This window comes from Vulpes vulpes, chromosome 3 (genome assembly GCF_048418805.1).
Source record: "Vulpes vulpes isolate BD-2025 chromosome 3, VulVul3, whole genome shotgun sequence".
NCBI classification, from domain to species: Eukaryota; Metazoa; Chordata; class Mammalia; order Carnivora; family Canidae; genus Vulpes; species Vulpes vulpes.
Genome location: NC_132782.1, coordinates 22,538,431 through 22,550,089, shown reverse-complemented (window position 1 = coordinate 22,550,089; position 11,659 = coordinate 22,538,431). Strand labels below are relative to the sequence as shown.

At 43.2% G+C, this 11,659-nt stretch overlaps 1 protein-coding gene across 1 annotated transcript in view; it reads left to right on the top strand.

Annotated features, from left to right (window-relative positions):
• The first annotated feature begins 4,530 nt into the window (after nucleotides 1–4,530).
• PDE11A (phosphodiesterase 11A) overlaps nucleotides 4,531–11,659 on the top strand; it is a 365,302-nt gene continuing 358,173 nt past the window's right edge. Inside the window, exon 1 of the mRNA XM_025994270.2 lies at nucleotides 4,531–5,577. Coding sequence (XP_025850055.2) covers nucleotides 4,675–5,577 — 903 coding nt within the window. The 5' untranslated portion in view covers nucleotides 4,531–4,674. The remainder of the gene's footprint in view (nucleotides 5,578–11,659) is intronic.

Here is an 11,659-nt window from a genome sequence, read left to right as displayed (position 1 = left end):
TCTCTACCTAGGAAGGGTAACCTATATGGATTCTTTCAACAAGCTCCAGCACACCTTCTAGCTTCTAGTTGGGTCTAGTCATGATAGGAGGGAGAGAGAATGAGTTCAAGCTATTTATTCCTAATACCTCTCCTTTGAGGTCAATTTGAGCTGTTGATATCCTTTGACAGGCTGTCACTGCTCCTCTGAAAGCAGTTATTACTATATAAGCCTCTTTTCTTTTGGGTCCTGGTGACCTTCCCATCATGTCTAGCAGTGGTGACTTCTCTGTTGCTGCCAGTCCCAAGTGTCTTCACTATCCCAGTAGTTTGCTTATATTCCACCTTTGTAATCAGTCTCCTTGTAAATTAACACTCTTGAATTACTTTGAGTGTGCTCTGTTTTCTCTTGGGACCATGACTAATGCATATCATTCTAAAAATTGAAAATGAAGAGGAAATGACAATTGGGGCCACATCAACACACATCTTACTGTGCAGCCTTCCATCACAGCCCTTTGGACTATCTTATGAGTATTCCCTGTCACCTTCTCACTTTCTTCTTCAACCATTGACTCCTTCAGTGACCTCAAAAACCGAGTAGGGAATAAGGCTACAGCAAATTCAAAACCAAGCCAGAAATGCTTAATTCATTTTTCCACCCTTCCTAGTATTTTCTACTCCAACTGCTCTTGGTGCTGTAGACTGTGCAATCCTCAATCAAAGGCAGAGGTTTTATCTTAGTCTTCTTTTGCTCCCAGAGCCTGGAACGTGATAAATGCTAAACAACTGCTTTTATAATGAATATATGGAAGATGGGATTAAGGAAGTGACTATTTATTAAACCTGTTTCCAAGCAGACTAGGGCTGGTCTACTTCTCTCCCTTCTTTGAGGATACTCAGTGCTTTTCTTACCTCATGCACAACATTGCTGCTGATTTATGACAAGTCATGGGCTGGTAAATTTTTTTTTATAACAGCTTTATTGAGATATAATCCACATACCATACATTTCACCTATTTAAAGTGTACAATTCAATGGATTTTAGTATATCCACAGAATTGTGTAACCAGCACAATTAATTTTAGAATATTATTTATCTCAAAAAGAGACTCTATACCTCTTAGTAGTCATCTGCCACTTCTCTATGTTCCCTCCCCTCATCTCCTGGCAACCACTAATATATTTTCTGTGTCTTTGGATTTGTCTGTTGTGGACATTTCATATAAATGAAGTCACAAAAAACATGGTCCTTCGTGGGTGGCTTCTTTGACTTAATGTTTTCAAGGTTCATTCAAGTTGTAGCATATGTCATTATATGTATAATTCCTTTTAATTATGGCCAAATAATATTCCACTTTATGGATATGGATATGGATATTTTATTTATCCATTCATCAGTTGATGGACAATTGAATTGTTTTCACTGAATATTGGTGAATGTTTAACAACTAGCAATCTGGAAAAAAAAAATCCCAATTTGTAGCATTTGTTGATTTCCATCATGTAAATACTTCCATCCTGACTGACTGCAAGCTACATAATAATCACTGAACACGGAGTTGGAAAGAGATGCTAAATAGGCTCTTCTAAGCCCCTGCAAGCCAGGTCCAGCATACCACTTTGACCATCTTTACTGATGTTCCATTCTAGTTACCGGAGATGTGATCACATGCAATGAGGTTTCCATACACTATTACTTTGCAATGATAACAATAAATATAGAAGTAATACAGCAGCTGACATTTATTGAGCACTTTCTTTGTATCAGGCACTGTGCTAATCATTTTTAAAATTTTAATTCTTTTTTTTAAAGATTTATTTATTTATTTATTCATGAGAGAGATAGAGAGAAAGAGGCAGAGACACAGGCAGAGGGAGAAACAGGCTCCATGCAGGGAGCCTGACGTGGGACTCTATCCCAGGACTCCAGGATCACTCCCTGGGCTGAAGGCGGGCACTAAACCACTGAGCCACCCAGGGATCTCCTAAAAATTTAATTATTGATCACCACTATTTCCTTAGCAGCCTACATCTCCAAACTATCAATATTCTGTGCTTGATTCACTGTCTCCTAGGTCATCTTCCTCATGTTTCTTAAAAACTCCAAATATATTACGTTTCACATCTCTGGCATTTGCTTCCTCTACCTCGTGCATTATTTTTTGTAGATATCAACGTAACTCATTCCCTCATTTCCATCAATTCTCTGCTCAGGTGTCTCCTCTGAAAGGCCTTTCACTACCTCATCCCTTTATTTAATCCTTTGCCAAGTTTTGTTTTTCTTCACGGCACTTATCACCAATGTTCTCTTATTCTGTATATTTATTTTCTTATTTGTGTATTGGTTGTCTCCCCACCATAATGTAAGCTCCATGAAAGCAGAGTCTCTGTTTTGTTCACAGTTGCATTTTCAGTGCGACAGCCATGTTCTTAATTATGCTAACTAAGCTGGGAAATTTGGAATTTTTGAATTGGAGGCTTTCTTCCTCCTATCTGCAACTCTGGTGCTGTTAGAGGAGTGTTTAGAGAACATTCTGCTCCCTCCCTGCATCTCTGTTACTAGCCTAAATCCTGGCATCTATAGGACTCAGCTGACACAGGTGGAAGACAATCCAGTGATATAGCTAAGAGTGTGCCTCACTCTGGAGCCAAATGGATCTGCACCCCAGCTCTAGCACCCACTGACCGTGCACCATGGGTATGATACTCAACTTCTCAGTGTTTCTCTATCTTTCAAATGGGAAAAGACTCCCTAACTCATAAGTCTGTTGTGAGGATAAACTAATATCTTAATTTAAAGTGATCAATGCTGGGGTGCTTGGTTAAGGTGTCCAACTCTTGAATTCAGCTCAAGTCATGATCTCAGGATCTTGAGATCCAGCCCCGAGTCTGTCTCCAGCACAGAATCTGTTTGAGATTCTCTCCAGCTCTTCTTGCCCCTCCCCCTGTCGCAAATAAATAAATAAAATCTTTAAAAAAAAACCATAAAATGATCAGTGCTGGGGTGCCTGGCTGGCTCAGTAGGTAGAGGATGCTGATCTCAGGGTTTTGAATTCAATCCCATGTTGGGTGTGGAGGCTACTTAAAAAAAAAAAAAAAGATCAGTACATAGCAAGTACTTGATACACCTGTGTGCTCAGCTCTGAGGCCATCTGGCAGTAATCTTCATTTACTGTGCAAGTCAGCTGTGTGGCCTGCCATGTGGAAGCACTGTAAAATTCACTGCTTGCTTCCTCTCTAGCTCTTTTCTATTACCACCACTGCTGGCATTCTGTAAGAGCATGTCTAGATTGTCCTGCTGTCCCAAGGTACTGGATAGTTCCCAGTCTGCTTTTGTTTCTCACAAAAGGAGACCCTTGAGCATCAAGAAAGGGTTATCAGTCTGCTGTTCTTTCCTGGAAAATCACCTACATTTAACCACTAGGTTTGGAAAAGGCTCAAGGGAAACTTGATGTTCTTCTCAGTCTAACTAGCTGAGACAAGCCAGATCTGGAACATCCCTAAGTCTGGAGAAAGAAAAGCTTCCCACAGAGGAGAAATCCTTACCCATAAGACCTAGGATGTTGGTAGGAGGGGAAGCATTGGTGGCCTTGCCAGACATAGTGGAGAAAGAAGGAAGAGATGGGAAGTCATTCATGAAAAGAAGAGAAACCACCCAATTTACAGGACTGGCTTGGAAGGAAGCTCCCCGAGGCCCTTAAATCCACCCTGCTATTTGCTCCTGCTAGGCAAGGTCACCCTAATCCAAGGAACCGTGTTTTAACCCCTCCACCCCCTCCAGGTACCACCTTTCCCCACTCCCCCAGGCCCATGCATTTGGTTAAAGTCATAAACTAGATGGGAAAATTCATTTGCTAATTTCGGGGAAATCCAGTTCCATTAATATTTACTGAACGCCCACAGGAGCTGGGCAGTCTTCTTCGCGGGCAGTCCCAGGAATCCTAGGAACCGACAATCCACAGTCACATCCCAGAACATAATCCTCCCTGTCTCTGAGCATCCTCCTTTCCTCGGAGTCGGCTTCGAGGTCTGATCCCCCGCAAGGCACCAACACTTCCTCGGACTTGGGCTCCCCTGGGGCCTCCTGGAAACGCTGGAGGATTAAGGGGCGGGGAATTGGGAGGGCTGGGGAGGTAAGGGAGGGAGGAGGGGGAAGGAACTCGGTGCGTTTCACCCCTTTAATTGTGTTCAATCGGGAGTCGGCCGCGTTCCCAGGCGCCGATCGCGCGGCCCGGAGACTCTTCCAGGGACCGCCTGGCCCCCCGGGCGGCGGACTCGGGCTGGCCCGGCGCCCGCGCCTCCCGCCGCCGCGCCCTCCTCCCGCGGGCTCCGAGCCTGTCGGGGCGTGTCCCGCCCCACCTCCCGGAGTCTCGGCGGTCCACTCGCCGGGCGGCGGCGGCGGCGGCGGCGGGAAGAGCGCGGGATCGGGGCGCCGCCGCAGCTCAGTGGGCGCACCTGCGCGGAGCGGGAGGGGAGCGGGAGCGGGAGCGGGAGCGGGAGCGGCAGGACGCGGGCGCGGCCCCGGCCACTCCCTCCCGGCCTCGCAGCGAGGTCCCCCGGCCCGCAGAGCCGCGCCGAGCTGGGAGAGCTGCGGGGAGGGCATGTGCAGGGCCAGCTAGAGGGCTGGGGCAGGGGCAGGGGCAGGGCGCAGCTGGTCCGAGAGTAGGGTGGCCCTGAAAGCTGTCTGGGACCATGACAGCCCCCCACCTGGACTTTGGGGAGGTGGAAACTTTCCTGGACAGACACCCAGAGTTGTTCGAAGACTACCTGATGCGGAAGGGGAAGCAGGAGACGGTGGAGAAGTGGCTGCAGAGGCACAGTGGGGGTCAGGGGGCTGTAGGCCCAAGGCCCGCGGTGGCCGGTACCGGTACCGGTACCGGTACCCGCAGCGGGGCGCACGGCGGTGGCACTGGACCAACCGGCTCTGCCAACAGCCAGCCTGCTCCGGGTGGCGGGGACGGTGGCGGGGTCCCCCTGAGCCCCAGCTGGGCCAGTGGCAGCCGGGCCGATGGGAGCCTGCAGCGGAGAGCTTCTCAGAAGGAGCTAAGGAAGAGTTTTGCTCGCTCCAAGGCTATCCACGTGAACAGGACCTACGATGAGCAGGTGACCTCCAGGGCCCAGGAGCCCCTGAGCAGTGTGCGGCGGAGGGCGCTTCTCCGGAAGGCCAGCTCCCTGCCCCCCACCACGGCCCACATTCTCAGTGCCCTGCTGGAATCGAGGGTGAATCTGCCTCAGTACCCCCCTACGGCCATGGACTACAAGTGCCACCTCAAAAAGCACAATGAGCGTCAGTTCTTCCTGGAACTGGTCAAAGATATCTCCAATGACCTTGACCTTACCAGCCTGAGCTACAAGATCCTCATCTTTGTCTGCCTCATGGTGGATGCTGACCGCTGCTCTCTCTTCCTGGTGGAAGGGGCAGCTGCTGGCAAGAAGAGCTTGGTCTCCAAATTCTTTGATGTGCACGCAGGAACCCCACTGCTGCCCTGCAGCAGCACAGAGAACTCAAACGAGGTGCAGGTCCCCTGGGGCAAAGGCATCATTGGCTATGTCGGGGAGCATGGAGAAACGGTCAACATTCCTGATGCCTACCAGGTAGGACTTTGCATTGCCCCCCTTCCAGAGCCCTGCTGGCCTGTAACCTAAGCCTTCTGTTCCCCTTTGGCATCCAGGAACACATTAATTTGGATTCTTTACAATACTAATCTTGCTACTTAAATTCTTTCCAAGTTTAGACCAGTGAGAGTGTTATACACCATCTTTGATATAATCGTCTTTTCCTAACACACAGTGGCTTGTGAACAGTTCATATATCACAAAGACTACATTTTGCACTCAATAATATCACATTTCTCTGTCAAGATTCCTTGTCTTTAAGAATATCAGTGTATGGTTTCAGAATGCATTTGTGAGGTGCTCAAAAAAAGAAAAAAAAAAAAAAAAAAAAAGCTCCAGAATACTAGTGTCAGTCTGAAGAAAATGGGATTTGGTGTCTCTGATGTATTTTGGGACTGTAATAAATTTCATTCTCATTCAAAGTTGGACAGGAAACAAAGTACCAAACTACTTTCACATCTCTTTAGTTTAAAATTGCATACATTTCAAGGTAGGGAAGAAGAAGAACAGAGAAAAATCAGAGGAGCAAAGGGCCTCTGACCCATTTGTGCCTTTCTAATTGTTTCTGTTATTGAATTTAGAAAGGTTGGACAAGTAGAGGGATTATTTATCTTAAGGTTTGAGTGTAGCATTATCTTCAGTCAGCTTTTGACAGGACGGAGCAAGTAGGTTTTTTTGTGAAACAAACAAATAAAAATTGATAATTTTTTTAGCAAATCCAAAGGCAATCAGCAGGGTAAACATGCTAGTTTCAAGTGGACAAGGAAACCCAACTTGCTGTTTTCTGGTATTTTTCTAAGCCTTTCATTTTCACGGCGATTTGAACTTGCTATTAGATGCCAGATCCGAAAGCCAGTCAGTTCTAATTTCTTCAGTATCTATTCACTGAACATGATGAAACTGGATGTGTTTTCTATGAGACTTCTTTAGGGTTCATAAGAATTGAAAGTACTTATCCTTGATAATGAAAGTTTCATGGTCATTTGATGAGCACTTCTTCCAGTATCTAATAGAACTACCTGTTTCTCTGAGTTTGGTTGCTGTTGATCAGAATAGCAAAAGTGGTGGGAAGGACACTGAGGGTAAAATTTTCTGTATTTCAGCTGTAAGTTGACAATTTATGTAGAAAATTTAGTTTCAGATTTTTGTAAGGTGCCTGTCAGTATAACAATTTCATAGGGATGCCTGTCAAAATACCATTTCATTAAACTTTTGTTATTGATTATTATTGAGGTGCATTATTCATTATATTCTCCTTGAGGACTGATAGTTTTAGGTCAAGCAACCAATGAATGAATTTTCATAAGTGTCTTTTTCTCTACGATCTTGGAAAGCCATAGGAAGAAATGGAAACATTTAAAAATTGGTATGTTGGGGATCCCTGGGTGGCGCAGCAGTTTAGAGCCTGCCTTTGGCCCAGGGCACGATCCTGGAGACCCGGGATCGAATCCCACATCGGGCTCCCGGTGCATGGAGCCTGCTTCTCCCTCTGCCTGTGTCTCTGCCTGTCTCTCTCTCTCTGTGACTATCATTAAAAAAAAAAAAATTGTAGGAGCTCTTTATAAAATAAATAAATAAATAAATAAATAAATAAATAAATAAATAAAATAAAAATTGGTATGTTGAAGATTCTTTCAATAGTTGAACAATCACAAAGTCTTTTCCATTACTTCCATATTCTTATTGTGTACTTGGGAAATAAATAAATAAATAAATAAATAAATAAATAAATAAATAAATTCCCTTCCTAGTTGGATGGCACTTGTTAAAGCCCAGAATTGCAATCTATTCTCTTCATTGCCTTCACTTTTCTTGTTCTTCCCCAGTTGATATTCTCTCATTTCTACAGCCTTTATTTCTTGCTCTCCTCTTTTGACTCCCAGCTTGTATTTAACATTGTCCACATAACCATCTTTTCTCCCAGAGTAGAATTCCCAGCTTTCTCAGCAGTTGACTTGTCTTCCTGCTGCCTGGAACTGTGGCTAGAGGTGTTATCAGAGTTACAGATTTTCGGGTTTGCAGCAGCTGGTATTTCTTCTGGGCCGTACTAGTACTCTGAAGACAGAGTGTAAAGCAAAGTTGCCTTTGATATTTGGAAGCTGACGATTTGAAAGGAGAGTCCCCAGGGTGGCGTTAAGGGCTTTAAGAAGACGAGGTTTTTGGGAGGACTGGCATGAGGCACGTGCGGGACGGTGTAGTATAGGCTGAGAGTTTGAGATCTGTTTGGGTCATGTCTTGTCTTCATTTCGACCTGGTCAGAAAGTTTCTCTTTTCTTTCATCACTGGCTTCTACTATATATTTTTATGTTTTTAACTATATTTCTATGTTTCTGCATTTTTTTGATGCTACTCTTCTTCAAAAAAAAACTTTTTTTTTTCTTTATTATGATACACCATAATACGCAGTCATCATTAGTGTGACCTTGGGAGAATTTCTTAATCTGTGAGTCTCAATTTCCTCATCTGCAATATGGGAATAATAACATCTACATGGCAAAGATAAGATAATTGTTTGGAAAATAAAATGAAGATTGCATTACAGCCCCTAAAACAGTACCTGCCACATTGCAGCTGCTCAGGAAATGGTAACAATTTGTGATGATATGATGATGATTAGTCTGCTAGAATTGTTTTATCCTTACCTCATTTTCAATTGCTTTTCTCCTTATCTGGGACTGAGGGGTGGACTCAGCACATTTTGACCAACCTGCTCTTTACCTGAGCCATGTTCCACCCTTAAATTATGTTAGAATTGTCTTTACATTCAAGGAAGACAGAAATATCTACCCTTCTACCCTTTACTTCAGATTCCTCTAAATGTGATTGGTAACACTTGACCCTATCTTATCCAATCAAAAGTCTTATGCTTTTAGGAACTTATTCAATAGAAACTTTTTACAGAGTTATACTAATGTTGCATTCTTCCTAAATTCTAGCATTTTCCCCCATGCTTTCCGTTTTCTGACTCTTATAGGTTTCTCTTAATGAAAACTGACAACCTTTCAAATATATGTTCTTTTATCAGTGTCGTTGTAATTCTGATCATATATAAACATTCTGAAGTTTCTTTGTAAAAATATAACCATCCTCTCTGATCCTTCATTGCCTACTATGTTTTTAAGGTGTTTCTTGCTCAGATTCAACTGTCATTTTTTTTTCTTCTTCAGGAAATGAAATTTTGATCATACAGAGTTTCAAATTTTAATCACTTGAAAATTAGGCTGATGATCCTCTTGGGTTCAGGATATGGGTGAGAGAAAGGCCTTAAAGATACTTATGAAACTATGATAATAACCATGACATTCTGGAGTCAGGGGTAGACTATTTAATGAAATACTAAAGTTGAATAAAAGTCTTGATAGCAAAAAAAAAAACCTTAGTTTATTTCATCATTTTTCATACTTTCCTCAATTTGTCCAAAAAAACAGACTTAGAATCAGAAGAAAAAAAATTGCAAGTGGAAAAAAATTCATTTTAGGTATCCAGTATGGATCACAGTGACTGCAATTTACCTTTTTTCCTTGACAGTTATAAGTTATTAAACAGCCCACTTTAATATAGTAATGAAAAAATTGCCCTCAAGAGGTTGAAAGTAAGAGCACTCAAGTAACAGGTGTTCTCTTTGAGATTATTCTAAGCATTCAGAATATAGCACTTTAAACATTAATAAAAAGTGTGAGATGACATTTTTGTTAGTGTTGATAATGATGATACAGGTGTTAGATGGGCTTTGGGTCTGAAAAGCAGCCAGGATGTTTTGTTAGGTGAACTGGGAGGAGGAAAGGAGATGACGCAGAAGGGTTACAGGTGTGCCAGGCTTTCAGAAAACCTGATCTGTTTACACTACAGATTCATTTATTCATTAGTTCCAACAAGCATACACTGAGCGCCCATTATACCTAAGGTCTGGGTAGGGGGACTGTGGGTATATACAAAGGTGAGAGGATGTGCTTTTTGCCCTCCAAACACTTATATTGGAGGGGCATATACTATACGCAAACAAGTACATACCAAGTGCTATACTTAATAAATGTTGCAAACTAAATGATTAGTCTCAGAGAGGAATGGAGTCCTATTATAACTGGCCTCATGATGGAAGACTTCATGGAGAAGGTGCCATTCAAGCTGAAAAAAGGATTAGATTTCACTGTTGGAGACGATTGCGGGTTTCAGGGTCATGATCCAGGTGTAGCAAAATGGCTTCAGCAGAGGCACAGTAATGAGCAATCACAAAATGTGTATAGGGCACAGTGAGTGGTTTAATCGGCCAAGGTATTGCCCATGCTATAGAATGAATATGCAAAAGTAAGATGAGGGTAAAAGAAGAAAGAACCTTGAATCCTTGACTAAAGAATTTAGATTTTACTAACAGTCAGTTAGCCAGTGACTAACAGTTACAGGGAGCCCTTAAGAACATTTTAGTAGGATCATAATGGTGTTTTGGGTACCCTGGTGCAGTAGCTGAATGGATTGTACAGGGGGAGGCTCAAAGCCGTGGAAATAACTAGTAGTCCATTACGATGGTCTAGTGGACCCATGATGAAGAACTGAACTAAAGAACAGTGGGAATGGGCAGCAGGGGACTAATGGAAGATGTTCTGCAGGTTTGGATTTGGGCTAGGAGGAAGGGAAGTTAATAATACTCTGGGTGATATGGAGAAGAGTGATGTTGTTATCAATAACAGGAAAATAAGCTGGGTGAATACAGATTCTACATAGAGCCAGCTACATAATTTGTGGAGTGTGGTGCACAATGGTAAAACAGGAGCCTGGTTCGCGGTGAAGTTAATCTCTTCCTAAGACTGTGCCAACCTCAACCCCCAGCAGCCATGTAATCCCCTAGTGATTTCAACCTCCATCCTGAGCAGCTCTGTACTTGGATTTCGGGTAGGCAGGAAGCCCTCATTGAGTTCCCTGCCTAACTGGTCATAATGCTGCCAGTTCTGGGTAAGGATGATCACAGCCTTGCTCCTCTCTGTGATGGCATGGTCATGCACCTGACCCTCCCCACACTCCTACCCAGATCCCAAGCAGGAGCAGAGGCCAATGGTATATAGGTAGGGGTGTGGGCCTCTTGGGGGTGTGGGCTTCTCACTCAACCGAGGTGACGTGGTTGTAGCCCCCAGTCTTGAGGGAAGAGTGATGAGATTGGAGGCCAAGGGAGGCCCAGGATACCGTGGAGCATGGGTAAATAATCAAGAACTTGTTCTGGGAAGGCACTGGGAGCGAAGACTGAGTGTGAGCCAAGGCTTCAAACTTTGGGGTCATATGCCATTGTTCCATTGGACTTCACTTGGCACAAATTCAAAGATAAAATTAAGAGTTTCACACAGCACAGCATTAAACCTCAAGCAGGAGGCCCCTATGCAACGGCACCAGTCACGTGTCTGTGAAGCTGGACCTGAGTCTGAGTCATTCTGGGTGTTAGGTGGAGAAGTTCAATTTTATTTCAGCTAGTGTCTACTGCTTCCTTTCACATGGCCTCAGCTCCATCCTAATTAAATTATGTGCCATTTTCAATGCCTGGATTGTGCTTTTCTGTTTCTGTGCTTTTCATCTTTTCTGCCAGGACTACTCTTTCTCCATATTTTCTCTGTCAAATCTTGCTTTGCCTTCTCCTAATATAAGAAGAGAGAGATGATTGCTTATCTTTGAAGAGACGGAAAACAAGCAAACACAAATTATACACAAAGTTGTGTTTAAGAATGCATTCTATTATACTAACATTTATTATATGTATTAAGTACAAATATAAATAATATTTTATAATTTGCTTTCATTCAATTTCATTTTAGAATAATCTCCATTGAAATAACTAGATTTAAAGATGTTTGACTTCAGAAAGGATTAATTTCATATACCTAGAAAATTCAGTGAGGACTATGCTTCCTTCCCTAATGAGCCGGTGCTGACAAACATGGGTCTCTAGTCCTGTAATTGAGTTGCTGAGATTTGCTTAAAAGGCAGATGTTGATCCCACCTCAACACTAGTTTTAAACGGAGTTACATGCGTTCTTGTTTCAGCCTTGCACATAATGTTTTAAAAATTCCCTAAGCCCAC